General features: G+C 39.9%; 1 protein-coding gene across 1 annotated transcript in view; it reads right to left on the bottom strand.

The window, feature by feature from the left end:
* The window catches only part of ARFGEF3 (ARFGEF family member 3), a 2,280,599-nt gene that overhangs the window by 1,486,568 nt on the left and 777,754 nt on the right, over window positions 1–16,277 (bottom strand). Inside the window, exon 7 of the mRNA XM_044087095.1 lies at window positions 2,637–2,679. Within this exon, the coding sequence (XP_043943030.1) occupies window positions 2,637–2,679 (43 nt within the window). The remainder of the gene's footprint in view (window positions 1–2,636; window positions 2,680–16,277) is intronic.

Here is a 16,277-nt window from a genome sequence, read left to right as displayed (position 1 = left end):
AGCAGCGTTGTGTACTAAAATAAGAGACCATCCCTAAACATCTTTCACATCTTTCACATTCCACTACTCAAATTTGAAACATAAAATGTGAGACTGTGCAATCAAATATGTGCTTATAAAGTTAACTTATTAAGGCACTAAATATAACATTTAAAGCAGCAGTTTACTTGGACACAAGGTACAAATTATTTATAAGCACAGTTCTCCTCCACCTACAGCTTGTAAACACTTTGAAAGTTCTTACATAAATATACTTAGTTGTTGTTGTGTCTTTCGGCTTTTCCCAGTTAGGGGTCGCCACAGCAGAACTCCGGTCCGCTAATGATTGCCAGTAGATTTTTATATGCCGAGTTGCCGGCCCTGACGCACAACCTTCAACGAAGGTACGCCCATTCACGCATGTCCCCACACAGAAGACCTCTAGCTGAGAATCGAACAGGACAACGTCTTACTGTGAGGCAACAACACTACCGCAGCACCACCCCCGCATACACTAGCAATTACAGTAAACTCTCAGTTAACCGGCATCCATGGGGATTGGCAGATGCCGGATAAGTGTAGTTGCTGGTTGCTTGAGAGTTACTATTAAAGACAGACCTGACAAATATTGTACCCTATACTACACCACACCATAAACACTGTATTATTGATTTGATTTTAATATTGAACTACAGCAATTAAGAGCCTGGCTGGAATAATATTTTAAGCTTTTATTTCTGCTACAAACCATGGCACGAGGAACGGTTTTCAGCTGCACGGTGAGTGGATTGGAACTGAATGAATTGAATAGGGAGAGAGTGAGTGAATGCATGTATGACAGCAGAAAGGACTGTATGCAAGAGATCAGAGAGATGTATGAAAGATGGAGTGTGTGTGAGAGATCGGTGAGAGAATGTGCAATCTGATGCAAACTGACTGAGTGAGTATGGAGTGAGTGTAGACATTTTAGCGATTTCCCTTGTTCTCAGGTTGGGGGGGGGGATTTATTTGTATCTTCCTTTTTAAAACTATAAAAATGTAAGGTATGTTTCTATGGAGGGAAAACAGAAAGTGCAACACATGAAAATCTGAACATACTGAACTGTACTTCTTCAATATTTTTCTGGTTGTTTGAGTTTCAGTTAACAGAGTTTACGGTATCCTTGACAGATGGTATGCAGACTATGCTGGGACTGACAAGCATCTAGTCAGAGCATTTAGTTGCCAGGAGTAAGTAAATTTCATTGTTATCCACATCTTGCCACATATTACTGCCACAGTAACCAGACAGTAAAATAAGTGTAAAAGGAGAATTTATAACTGCCCATTGAAAAAAAAAAGATTTTACAAGAAAATTTATTTTGGTTCTCTCAGCATGCTCAAGCTGACCATCAGCTTCTTGGTTACTGCTTCTACAGATTCTATTAGATGATTCTGGTACTAACCACCCTCTCTCCAAAGTGAGGTTATCTTGACAATCAGGAAGCGAAAGGGAAAAGGAGAGCAACTTTATAATGGTATTCACCCCCATGCTGTGGCCACTGTAGTAGAGTGGGACAGAAAAGTTGAAATAGCCATAAGCATTACATACACTGTCCTACCCTTGGGCCTTTCTTAGGATATGCCTGCCCTGAACCCTAAACCAATCATGCCTCCTCAACCATCACACACACAGACCAGGGACTTCTGTAAGCTCCAGCCTCCACCATGGCTTGATGAGCAATCTGCCAACAGCGCTATCATTGCCCCCCCCCCCCCCAAGCATAGGTACTCTCATCAGATACCAGAGTCGCTAACCAAGCCCAAGAAGAAATATGACAAAGCGTACTCTTTAGTTTAATTGTTCTACATGTCATTATGTTTATGGCCCAAATGAGGAATCTCATTTCCTGAGTAAAAGTAAAAAGCAAAGTTGTGTGAGATGGATCATTAATGTCTACTGGATAATGGTTGACCGAGAGGCTGAACACAGTGTTTTTAGCTATTGTCAAACAAAGCTTGCTGGCACTTTATATTTCCAGATTTTCCACTATGAGTTTAAACCACAGGATGCTCTGTGTTTTAATCAAGAAGGCAGTAAAAGTGTGTTTTTTTTTTAATCTGAATAAACCCATCCATTGCCTTCCACCCTTTATTCTAGAATTTCTATCACTGCTCACTCCATAAAAAGGTTTTTACGATGCTGGCTGGCTTCCAACAGTTTCCACTGAAGCAGAAAGATTTTTCTAACATCTTGGCAACAGACTCTCTTGTAGCACTTAGCAACTACAAGTTTGTGTTTCTGACAGACCATCAATACATTTGCAAGAGTGATTGTCTGTGGTAACAAATATTCTCCAGTAACATCTATACTTCTTTGTTCTTGTTCTACAAGCTTGCAGTCTTACTGCACATTCTTTCATTACCCAAGCGTTCAGACAATGGCACACACTCTCTCTCTCTGTCTACATTACACATCTCAGGAAATGGACAGTATGTTTTTTCTGCAGAGGTAGCTGCTTAAATGTTGATTAGTGTTGCAGTTCTTTGTTTAAATGGAAAGCTGGCATAACATCACATACTGAGTTCCTCACAGTACAATGCAATTACATGCTGTACATTAATACACTAAATACATTTTCAAAAAACAAAAATGGCAACAAAATATAAATTGTTACCTTTACTCTGAAGTTCTTCTGGCAGTTCTTGAGTTTCAGTTGTCTGACAAGGGAAAGCAAAGAGAAAAATAATTATGAAGTAAGAAATCATCCTGTTCCATATACAACTGAATATAATTCAGTTCAATACAGGTCCTGAGATAAGAGACTTTGTGACGAGGTAAAGCTACATGCAACAACCAATTGAGGCACCATCACAGAAGGAATACATACGTAAGGGGACGCTGGGTAATACGCTATCAAAACTCACAATAAATCAGTTCTTTTACGCCAGCATTTCTTAAAATGGGAGTCCCAAGCAAAATCTGAAAATTTGGTACACATTTAACATTAACTGTTTATTTTTTGGGTTTTTTTTACAGAATTAGACTAAAGTCAGAATAAAGGCAATGCATAGCTGTACTTCATTTTAAATAAGTAAAACATGAATGTGTAAAGCCAAATCTTCTGCATTTTAAGTGTTCTGTCTTTTTTTGGGGGGGGGTGCACCTGTACAGTACAACATACACTTGTGTTTTGTACATGGATGCCCCAAAAACTTTTCTGATCTTTTTGGGCATGTGGTTTGAGGAAGGCTAGTGTTACAAGGCCTGAAAACCCATGTTTATACCTGAACCTTCTCCTATGATGCATGTCATACCAGATAGTACCATGATTGCTACCTCTTCTTTCTCCCAGAAATCGTACACTGACACAGCTGACAAAGCAACACTATTATCAAATGCTAAAGAAACACAGCATCCAAAAAATTAAAAAAGTACAGCGTTACCTACAAGCACAGCTTTATTTCCAAGTATACATTAGCAATTATGATATTGTATACAGAGGTACTTTTTTGAAAGGAACTGATTCATGACCAAAAACTGAAACAATACAGTATTAAGTCAGTACTATCAAAACTAGATCAGACTGCCCCATTTGGACTACTAGCTAAGGCCTTCACAAAGGGCAGACAAAAGCAAGACATGGAGGAATTAATATTTCAATAGCAAGTAAAGTCTGAGAGACTGGGTTCAATGACAAAAGACAGGCACTCAAAAGGAGTACACACTAATGTGCAGGTAACAAGTAAAGAGCTAAAATCAAAACTTATTAAGCAACTGTTATATTTTCATTCAAGGAGAGATTTGCCCTCCTGTGGCTCCCACACCCATATTTAACTATACTAACTCTGAGATGGCTGCACCTTCAGCCAGGGCAAGAGAAATACTATGAAATGCGTTGATCTTGGAATTAATACATGGTCAAACATGCTTGTTAGTGCTCTATCGTCTGCCTTGCAGTCACATGACTAAAGTGACCCTATTAAAAGGTAACAAGTAAGGGAAAGCTAGAGAAGCAGAGAGTTTATTACCACCTGGTGGATGCAGTCATGTGAGTAGTGTCAAAACCTCTGAAGAGCTAAATTATTTCTTTATTTTATTGTATTTACCAAGGTGGTGCACAGATTCCAAAGGATCTCTTTCAGGACTACAGGGTAGTTCACAACCAGCAATAAAACATCAGAATACTAGTACTCAATTAGAATTGTCAATGTACAGTACAACAAGGAGCAAAGAATTCAGCAAACTATTTTCAGTGAGAACATAATGTCATCTAAAACATTTGTAGTTCCAGGTCTAGTGAAGTGAGTGCACAACTTTATAAAGCATACAACTGTAGTACAGTTATTTTACATTTCTATTTACTTTTTATACAGCCTGTACATGTATAAATAAGTAGAATAGAATAAAATAAAATAGAAATAAAAGACAAAGGAGGAAAAGTGGAGGGGTGTGGTGGATATTTAAAAAGAAGATCAATCATTTTACAGTAGTTGTGAGGAAGTCTGAAATTAACAGATGGCTAAAACAGGGAAAGGTTTTAGGATCAAGTAATTCAAGTGCTTTTTTTTTAAACACCTTTACTGAATTATCATTTGAGACACAAGGCAAACCTACATTTACATAAAAGCAATCAAAGCATATTAACAATTTCACTTTTAGAAACGTACATTACATCTATTTGGGTGGCACAGTGGTGCAGCGGTTAATGCTGTCACCTCACAGCAAGAGGTTCTCCGGTTCGATTCTCGGCTGGGGTGCCTTCTGTGTGGAGTTTGCATGCTCTCCCTGTGTTTGCGTGGGTTTCCTCCGGGTACTCCGGTTTCCTCCCACATTCTAAAGACATGCTTCTGGAGCATTTCTCCCTGGGCCTCCGCTGAAAACAGGATCTGTGGAACCTAGTAGGACTTTCCTGGTCAACAAATGTTAAATACAAAATAAAAATAAAATAAATATATTGTATATATAATAATCCAACATTATACAATATAATCAAACATTACATAAATTGTTCAATTCCTGTCTTCTTTTAAACCCCATTCCTCCTCCAAAACATTTTCTGCATGTATTGTTCTCACAATTTCCACTTTCTGCTATGTAAGTTACTCCTGCCATTTTCTAAAGATCACACTTCCTCGTCTTACCTCTGTTACAAAACTTACTACTTCAAATATGGTTGGTTTAGACTTTGATTTCCATTTTTTAGTATTTGCTTTTTGGCAGCCACCAGAATTAAATTTAACAAGGCCTTACTATATCTAGGTAATTCAGATCCTGTATCCCAGCTCAAAAACAATTTCCTTAGTTCACTCATTTGCTCAGGCAAGAGTCCTCTGTGGGGAATTTTTATAGTCTGACAACTCAATACACTCTGAAAACATATGCTTCCAGATACCTTTTTCTTTCTCATTATACATTCAACATTTGCCATCCACCCAAGGAAAAATTCTTTTAAGTCTGCTCAGGGTATAAAAGTACCTATTCAAAACCGTTCCAGGCAAAAATCCTAAATCATCTAGACTTTGTTGCAAATTTGAGAGGCATACATATGTCCTCCATTGTTGCTTTGTGAATTGCTTGCATAATCTCTCTTCCTAATCTTTTTTCACCACCTCTGATTGATTCATATAGTTGCCATGCAATATTTTATATGTCATACTAATTATCCCTTTTTTAACTGTGACTTTTGCCCTAGATTCAACTAAAAACTCAACCAGTGCAGGTCTTTCACTTAGAACTCCTCAATCCCTTTCCCTTTGCCTATACTCTATCAATCCCTGATAGGGAAGGCAATCCATAGCCTGCAGTACAAATATTTTATTGGCTTCTTCCCTCTTTAATTATTTGTTCAAAATACCTTGGTTTCTTTGCCAGCTTGCTCAAGTAAATTCCAGCCCCTCTCTTGCCTAGTCTATGTACCTCTAATTGCACTCATACCTATCGACAGAATCTCCAGTCCAGTGCTGGCTTACTTCTTATAATTCTTTCTGCTTCTCTGTGAATATAACATTCTGTATTACTGTTGTTATTCTCTTTAAGAATCTGTATCCAAAATCCCACCCTTTCCTTATTTCTTGAATTTCCCCAGTTTCATCATCATCCGTTTCCACTTTCAATTGTAGCTTTCTGCTTGTGTTACGTGTAAGAGCCTTAAATGTGTAGTTTTAAAATTAACCTTCCATTCAGGTAATCCTACACTTCTTTGTTCTTTTGGAATGATCAACGTATCCCACTTGATTCTTGCCCTCTTCCACTCCCAGATAAAATCCTTCAACTCTTTAACCATTATCAACAACTTCTCCATTGGCTGATAAAAAATATGCCTGACCTGTGTATAAAACAAAAGGGACTTGCTATCCATACCTATATGCAAGAGTTTCCAGTTTCATAAATGAAGTACTCTGATGACTGATCTGTTTTGCCTTCTCATGGTTTTGGTGTTTAAGGGCAGCAAAAGACAGACTACGACTGGATTTCTTTAACCTGGGAGTTAGAGATTCCCAGAGTTTAAACACAAAGAGGAAGGAGCTATTGTCAGTGCACTCAAGTTTATTTCTAGGGGTTAGCAAAGCAGGTGCTAAGAAATAGATGAATCTAAGATAGCACCTGGATGATCTGATTGTCAGTCTGCTGGCAAGAAAGGGAAATGATTCAAACTTTAATACTTTGAACATAAGTTAATCTGGCAAGCATTAAGTTCACTAACTTATTGGTAGCCGCTTTTCTAACAGTAAGGCAATGGTGCTCCATCTTGGAAGAAAAGGTAATGAATTTACAAATCTAGTTGGAATGTTTTGTAAAGTACAGAGATTTTTAAAGGTAGTGGAGACTGGAAAGAAAGTACTCCAGCTGGGCAAGAAGTACACCTTTTCCTACTGGAGTTCATTTCAGTTGAAAAAAGTGAGAGATTTTTGTGGACCAGAACAGATTTTTTTTTAAATTTTAAATATTGTAATATTAAGACAGTGGTGAAAAGTTAACTGATGTTCTAGTCGGATACGTAGGTAGCAGAAAATTGTCAACTGTTTCAACTGGTTCTTGATTGTTGAGGACAAGTTACCAGTTATGGAGTACATTTGTTAATTTTTGCTGTCCCAAAGAGCATATGTTACACCGTAGCTTCGTTTGTTTTTATCCATGCATCTAAGAAGTCTTAACTCTCTTCTAATTTTTCAAACAATATGCGGAAATACGATGCACAGCGTACATAAACTAAAAACTTTTTAATGTTTAAAATAGGTAAGCGCTTTCACCACCACACCGATGACTTCTTCAGACCTTTACAAATACAAGAATGATAAAAACAGATTTTAAATGCAGATTGTGAAGTAAAATAAACCAATAAAAACGCTACTCACAGCTTCAAACTTCCATGACTAGACTCCCCTTTCAGTATGCGTAAAAACACGATGACATCACTAGGAGCCTAAAAACTCCTTAAAGGGCTACCAACAACCCCTCCATCAATATGATACGTCTAGCACACAGGGAACTACAAAAAATATACACACTCACTCAACATTTATACAAAAGGGTTAATGAAAACCTACAAAAGTACTCTACTAAACCATATAAACTACCTGGGCAGTCCCCTCAAGTTCAGGACAGGTTTGATTGAAACAACACAATTCAGTCCTGAGCCCTTATCTGCTCTCAACTTCAAGATCTACTGTAACTCTGCACTTTCTGTGCTATTTTCAATGTCCCCCAATCTCACACTTATACCAGTACTCTCCACTACCCTAAACTTAAACTCATGAGTGGGACCACTCTCTAAAACATATTTAGCAAGAGCATTTGCATACTATACAGATGTTCCCTAACCTGCTCCCTCAAGTCTTTCCAACATAAAATCGTTTACAGCATCCACACTGTGCCAAGTACACCAAATTCCTTGTTGAGCAATCAGCTCTAAATCTTAAACTTAAAACTCCTAAGCGTATCTGGATGTACAAAAGTACTGTCACCCATAATATACTGGCAATAACTGCACTGATTGCTAGGGAACATACCCAAGTCCCCACTCAGATCATCGTTACAGCTCTCTGGGTAGCAGAGCATATTCTTCAGGGATCTACAGTTCCTGAAACAAAAATGTGGTAACTCCCCAACCATCTTACCTATCTTCACATCTGTAAGTAAAAGGGACCAACGTTTCTCAAACACCTGCTTAACCCTATTAGCATTTCTAGTTTACATGGAAACCTTCACAACGTCCCTCACTGCTTCATCCTGTGGCTTTCTGGCATCCCCATCAATACATATTGTGGGTCTAGCGGAGAAGTACGGTCTAGTTTGCCCATCCCTTAATGCATCAATCTGTAACAGGATAGGATCGATCTCCCCATGTCTATACCCCCGGTCCTTTAAATTTCATGTCAACATCCCCAACCCATGTTTATAGCTCTCATCATTATGCAAACTAGAGACCCTCATACCCTGTCTTTTGACAATATTACTAAAGACCCAGCTAGGGTGCATGCTCTTCCTGTGAAAATTGGTTCTTGATTGCTGAGGACAAGTTACCAGTTATGGAGAACCTTTGTTAATTTTTGCTGCCCCCAAGGAGCATGTGTTACACTGTAGCTTCATTTATTTTGTATCCATGCATCTAAGTCTAACTCTTTTCTAATTTTCCTTGATTCTGTTGGTTGAGGGCTTGGATCTGTAAATGACCACATCACCTGCATACAGAATGACTGACAATTGAGAAATATCAGTGGGGAACCTCTTAAACTACTTTAATTGTATCCATTTTCCCTTTCCAAGAACTCTCAAAGGAGCAATTTTCCTGCAATTATCATGGTGACAAAAACAAAAAAATAAGTTTTTTTTAACCTGGTAAAGGTGATCACATCAATATCGCCTTGCATCCCTTCAATAAAGCTTGGGACATGTAAAACACCTCTATGTTAAATGGCTGATAGAAATAATCTAATGTATACTCCATGCCAAAAATGCATCCACAAGAAGGTATCAAGTACTTTATATTATATTAAGCCACATAGACTTATTCAGCCCTCCCCAAAGGTGGGAATCAGAGTGAGGTTATTTTTTTCTAAAAAAAAAAAAAAAAATCCCTCCTACATTTTAGCCCAGATATACTGGTGATATACTTTGCAGCATACTTGTTCTTAGCTGGTAACAAAAACATGTATGTTCTGTATATCCTGAAGCTTGGGAGAGTGAAGAACAGTTGATATACAACCTATAAAGTACAGAAAAGAGGAGATAATGTTTCCAAGCTGCAGAAACGCAGGGACAAGAACAAAAACCTAGAAAAACAGTCAGAATTAAAAAGTAATGGCTGCCACTGCAGGAAACATTTCTCATAAAATTATATAAAAATGCTTCCCAGCCTGGTGGTTATTAGGAGCACAAATGACACAGAGTTAGACAGAACTACAACAAGCCCCTACAATGGAAAACAAAACTATAACAGTACACGGTTTAAAACTATAGACACCAATAGAGCGATTTAAAACTTAAGTATCTTGCTGCTACAATTACAGACATGTTTAATTCTTATGGCCTAATGGATAAGGCATTGGCCTCCTAAGCCTGGGATTGTGGGTTTGAGTCCCATCTGGGGTAATATAATCTTGATACAAGTGAAGCTTTTTTTATTGGGAGGGTGGCCTAATGGTTAAGGTGTTTGCCTTACAAAGACAAGGTGCAGGGTTTGAGTCTCACAAGGGATAATTGGCTAGGCTTAAAATGGCTCGCAAGGGCAGTTAGCTTAGTACTAATCTATGAACCTATGGCATTCTGAACAAAGTTTATGTTATATAGTTTTACATGGTAGATAAATTCCGCAGTCCTTTTCCAAATCCTTAAATCCCAACTTTACAAATTAGCTAACCTTCTCTCTTTTAATCACTTTAATGGAAAGACTACAAAAACGTGTGTACCTACTGTGGTGATGATATGGGCTAGTGCCAGCATAGCTAGCTATAGTTTTGTTTAGAATGCTATCTTTTGAATATCAAACTGATGTGCACAATATGTTTATGTTACAAATATATTGGAATTGTATGCTTATGTTACATATGTATTAGAACTGTATGGCATTTGAATATCAAAATGTATTTGTAAAGTTGCTAGTGTTGAAAAATGTATCAACCGTGGGTCCTGTATCTATATATGTTAGCAAAGGACACTAAAAGAGCAGAGGTTGAGCAGCTAGCTTACTTTAAGAAAAAATAAGGGAAATGTAAAGGAGCTGTTAAACCATTAAAATAGCATCCCACAGTGATGAACAGACCTGAGACAGTAGATCTGGAATAAGACATTGCTTAATATCCTCTGTAAAGAAGAGTGGAAGTACTGTAGTTGTTTTATGGCTCCATGACACAGCCATAAACATTCAGATGTGTATTATAGCGGTCTATGCTAAATTCCTGTCTCAGCTCCAAAGAGGGATACTGTGAGAACTTAGTCAGGTGACCAGATGTGGTCAGTCTGCCAGCCATCTTGGAAATTAGGTTTTAGATATTACAGTGGGAAACCTCTCAGTACTGAGTATGTTGTCTTGGGGCTTGACAAAGGAATAGTAATGCTCATAGATTCATGCAAGGAAATATAGTGAAGCTTAGTTTAGATATTGTTTTTCTTTGTCTGAGTCTGTACATCTATTTTACTTTCAATATTTCCTGTGATTTGAACTTTGTGGCTTACTGTAAATATATATCCAGTATTTTCATGCTCTTTTATTATTTATTATAAAATATATTTAAAACTTTTATTGTGGGGGGTCCCTTTTAGAAAGTATTTAACCTTTGAGTGCGCTTATATTTATTTGGTGACACTGTGTGGGCCACTCCAGAAGGCCTAGCTGTCTTAGTCAATTACTACCACTAGTATTAGTATTAATATTACTCAGTATAACCTTTGTTAAGGGCTTAGGGTAGCTGACAGTGGAATGGCTGACGGCAGTGGCAACTACCTTATATTCTGGAATCTGTGTTAGTCTTGCCCAGCTGTGTGTGTGTGTGTGTGTGTGTGTGTGTGTGTGTGTGTGTGTGTGTGTGTGTGTGTGTGTGTGTGAAAATTTACATCTGAAAGAGTGTGTGTGTCAGCTACTTGGGGCAGGGACACAAAGCACTGTTTTTCACAGACAGGGTGCTGAATACTTGGCTTGGACACTCAGCTGAGGACCTAACCCTACAGCTGTACCAGTTGGGAGTTTATCTGCGGACCTGGAGGGAGACAAATATAAGGAAATCCATACCCCGGGCTGAATCTGTTCCCTGTGTGCTCTTAAGGGAGATTGTACTTGATACAGAGAGCTGCATCTGGAAACACAGTGTACCCACTTGTATTTCAAGTGAATGTCCTTCTGTAATGTCAGTAGTGAGGATTCAGGCCCCTTAACTACTGGCCCAGAGAGGGATCATCACATATTGGTAATTAGTGTTGTGGATATTGAACTTCTGTAGCCTGTAAGCAATAGCCACTAAAGCAGGTATTTGTACTCTCAAGCAGTCACAAAGTACACATTCGGAGTTTCATATCACAATAGTTTTATCTACTTTTGTTAGCATAGTTAGTTAGGAAGTTAGGCAAGGATGTCAGAGGATTATGGCAAGCTGACAAGGAACCAGTTGGCTGAGATGTGCAAGCCAAAGGACTTGTGCATACCAACCTGACTAAAGGGGAAATGACTGCAGCCTTAATCACAGCTGCAGCACAGACCAGCAACCAGGACGAAAGCCAGTCTGGCATTGGGCATGTGTAGCACTCAGAAACAGAACAGTTCACCTTTTCCTCAGCGGACTTGAAAACACATCTGGAGTTAAGAGAGACTTGAACTGGAGGCCAAATGTTTGGAATTAGAATCAGCAAAGAGAATGAGACATTTGGAGGCTGAGGAAAATGAGACTGTGGCAGGCAAAAGAGATGGAATTAGAGTCAGCGAAAGAATGCAACATTTGGAGGACAAAGACAATGAGAAACAGAGGCAACATGAAAATGAAATACTGGCCCTTCACCAGGGTCATGGAGGTAATGGGGAAAGGAGTAACCGAACCCCAGAAGCAACAAAGGTCAGTAAACTTCTTCTATTTATGGAGAGTGATAATTTTGATAGTTTTATTCATATAGTTGGAAGAGTATGTAAAACAGCACAATGTTGACCAAAGGGCTCTGGGTACAGTTGCTGACCCCCTTACTCAATGGTAAAGCTATAACTGCTGTTTCTAAATTGTCTGATACTGACTGCTTAAACCGAGATACAGTTAAAAAGTGTTTAATGGAATGTTTTAAATTCACACTTGAAGCTTACAGAAAAAAATTGTGAGGATAGATACAAGGCAGATGAAAGTGTCTGTGATTATATTGCTGAGTTAAGCACTTATTTCCATAGGTAAGTGGGTGTCAAGTCACCACTTTTGAAAGGTTAGCAGACCTTTTGGTGAGGTAACAAGCCCTTAGCACTTTGTCCGAGGATATGAGAATCTGGTTGGCAGACCAGGAATGCAACTCTGCAGCTGAGCTCCAGAAAAAGGGGGATCTCTATTTAGCAAGCAGGGCAGCATTGCACAGGAAAGGGATACACAGTGCTGAACATGGCTATAAGGGAACCCGTGGTGGGCAGCCTAAACCGCCCCAACAGAGTCCACCAGTAACAGGGTAAGCCACTAGGTCAGGTACACAGCCAGAATTGAGGGTTAAATGTTTTAAATGTAACCAGTGGGGCCACAAATCATTTAGATATTCACAGAAGCAAAGTGGGTTACAAAAGGTGTGGAAGTCAGCAAGTGGGAATAACAGAATGTCAGTGGTAAGTTGTATGGAGACAACAGGTATGCCAACCTACCACCAGAGTCTGTATCTTATCTTGCTGGATGGAAAGCAGGCCACTGCCAAGAGAGAGACAGCCTCTGATATAACCACTGTGAAGCCTGCAGAGGTTAAAGAGGAGCAGTACTTGTTTTGGGTAACCCACTCCATTGAGAGCTTTAAGAGGGATCCCATTCCAAATGCCTTTGGTCAGGGTTCACCTTGACTGGGAGGGTGGAAAAGGAAGCAATCAAGTACGTATGCTTGAGGATATCCCTGCAGATGTCTTGATACAAAGTGATTTTGATATTGCAGTACCTTGTTTGCATGCAGTGACATGGAAGCAGGCTTGGAGACAGGTATGGGGGGGGTCTGGTAGCCTGGAGGAGACCCAGAGAGACTGCACCCCCTGAAGCCAGGACTGGTGATGTGGCTAATTCAAGGAGGGAGCTACCCTGAGTAAGCCTGAAGATGATCCACAGCTGCTGGTAGGTACTAATGTTCCCTTGGACAAGGTGACTTTAAGGGCAGAGGTGAGTAGTAGTACCCAGGCTGACAGTGAGGCACCATTGTCAAAGGATACCAGACTTCCTGTAGAAGAGGAGCTGGGAAGAGTCACAAAAGTACCCTATACTAAGAGATTTGAGGGAGGTAGCTTGGGAGGCACCTGATACTCAAGGAAAAGGGAAATCTGTATACTGGAACAAAGGGTAACTGTACAGAGTGTCTACCCCTGAGGAAGGGCTAGAGGGGGAGGTAATACAGCGGTTGGTAGTGCCCAGAGTCTACTGTCTGACACTTCTAGCCATAGCCCATGACTTTCCTTTTGCAGATCATATAGGCATAAAACATACCAAGAGACATTATGCAGGACTTTTACTGGCCAGGGATTGCAAGGGATACCACAGGGTACTGCAGGCCCTGTCAGCAGTGCCAAAAAGTGGGCAAGCCAGGAGACAAGGTCAAAGCTCCTTTGATGCCTTTGCCTGTGATTCACGAGCCATTTCAGAGGGTAGCTATGGATATTGTGGTGCCTCTGAGTACCTCAAGTTTCACAGGGAAGAAATATATGCTAGTGGTAAGTACATGATGCTACTAGATACCCTGAGGCAGTGGCTCTGTCCCCCACTGAGGTAGAAAAGGTGGCAAATGCTTTCCTAGAGATTTTCAGCAGGGTAGATTTCTCGAGAGAAATACTGACTGACAGAGGTACCAATTTCATGTCAGACCTGCTGGCTCATCTGTAGAAGCACTGTGAGGTGACACACCTAAAGACCACCTCCTACCATCCCCCAGACTAATGATCTTGTGAATAGGTTAAACTCTATGCTAAAGACCATGCTACAAGCATTTGCAGACCAGTTTAAGAGAGAGTGGGACAAATATGTACCCCATCTATTGTTTGCATACAGGGAGATGCCCCAAGAATCCACAGGTTTTTCACCCTTTGAGTTGCTGTATGGGCACAGGGTGAGGGGGCCTTAGATTTGATTTGTGATACAAGTGGGAGGATGAGTTTGAATCCCACAAGGAGTCTGTTACAACACATGCACTGCACCTCAGGACAAGGCTTAGGGAGCTCGTGGGTTTGGCCCAGGAGAACCTGGCAGGAGCCCAACAGCAGAAAAAGGTCTGGTATGACAGGAATGCTTGAGCCAGAGAGTATGGTGTGGGACAGCTGGTGATGGTTTTCATTCCCGTCAGACACAATAAGCTGCAGACAGCTTGGGAGGGACCCTTCAAAGTGTTAAGGAAGGTCAGCAATGTAAATTACACGATAGAACTGCTAGGCAGGAGGCAAGAGCACATAATGTACCATATAAAGATGATGACACCTTACCATGATAGGGAGGAAATTGTGCTTAGTATTTGCAGTAGGAGGCAGGAGGAGTCTGAGGGGGATCTATGGCTACAGCGAGCCAGCAAAATCCCAAGTTGCCATGGTGAAGCCTATGGTTACATGCAAATGATATGACAGTGCTGCACTGTAGGGGGTTAGCAATGCCAAAGCAGATGGAATCTCAAGACAGGGTATGGGGTAATGTAATCCCACACAGGCTCATTCCTCTCAAGCAACGTTTTGCAACGGTCAGTTGAAAAACTAGTGGGAGTCTTTGAATGGGGGAGAGATGTGATGATATAGTTTTGTAAAGAATTATATCCTTTGAATATCAAACTGATTTATACAGATGCTTATGTTACAAATGTGTTAGAACTGTATGCCATCTGAACATCAAAATGTATTTGTAAAGTTGCTAGGGGTGAAAAATGTATCAACAGTGTGTCCTGTATGCATATATATTAGCAAAGGACTCTGAAAGAGCAGAGGTTAACCAGCTAGCTTACTTTAAGAAAAATAAGGGAAATTTAAATGAGCTGTTAAATTATTAAAATGGCATCCCACAGTGATGAATAGGACTGGAGATGGTAGGTCTGGAAGAAGCCATTGTTTAATAGCCTCTGTAAAGAAGAGGAAGTACTACAATTTTTATGGCTCCAGGGCACTGCCATAAACATTTAGGTGTGTATTTCAGCCGTCTATGCTAAATTCCAGTCTCAGCTTCAAAGGGGGATACTATGAGAATCCAGAGTCAGGTGACCAGATGAGATCATTCTGCCAGCCATCTTGGAAATTATGTTTTGGACATTACAGTAGGAAATCTCTCAGTACTGAGTATTCTGTCTTGGGCCTGACAACAAGAAGGACCATTCACCACATCTCCCTTGCTCTATTAAGCAATTAGGGAAGAGTAATTCTCATAGATTCCGTCAGAAAAATATAGTGAAGCTTAGTTTAGATATCATTTTTCTTATTTGTCAGAGTCTGTACATCCATGTTATTTTCAATATTTCCTGTGATTTGAACTCTGTGGTTTACTGTAAATATATATTCAGTATTTTCATGCATAGAGGGTGCTGGAGGACTTGGCTTGGACACTCGACTGAGGACCTAACCCTACAGATGTACCAGTGGGACGTTTTAGTGTGGATCTGGAAGGAGACAGATATAAAGAAATCCAGATCCCAGGCTGAGTGTGTTCCCTGTGTGCTCTTACGGGAAATTGTACTTTGTGCAGAGAGCTGCATATGGAACACTGAGTGTATCCATTTGTATTCCAAGTGAATGTCCCTCTCCACTGTCAGTGGTGAGGATTCAGGCACCTTGATTACTGGCCCAGACAGGGGTTGTCATATCTACCTTGATTCTTCAGCATGTAATACTAAAACAAACACTGGATAAATTTCTTCAAATATTCCCTGTTGTCTTTTTTTCTGTCTTTTATTTACACAACACCTATACCTCCACTGATTTATCCTGCTTACACTACCCCACCATCAAATCTCATACCACTTTGGATAGCTTACATAAATAATGCAAGTATCAGTAATGGATTAGTGTGGTTACATGCCTGGTTACACTATGAACACTCTGGCACACTTGTTATCAGACAATTCCTAACTTAAAACCGAATAGATTTCAAATGTCTCTTACTGACAATGGTGCCCTCATGAACTCTAACTCAAAAAAATAACTACG

The sequence above is a fragment of the Protopterus annectens genome, chromosome 1.part1, assembly GCF_019279795.1.
Source record: "Protopterus annectens isolate FY-2018-M chromosome 1.part1, PAN1.0, whole genome shotgun sequence".
NCBI lineage: Eukaryota > Metazoa > Chordata > Ceratodontiformes > Protopteridae > Protopterus > Protopterus annectens.
This window is presented reverse-complemented; position numbering and strand designations above follow the sequence as displayed.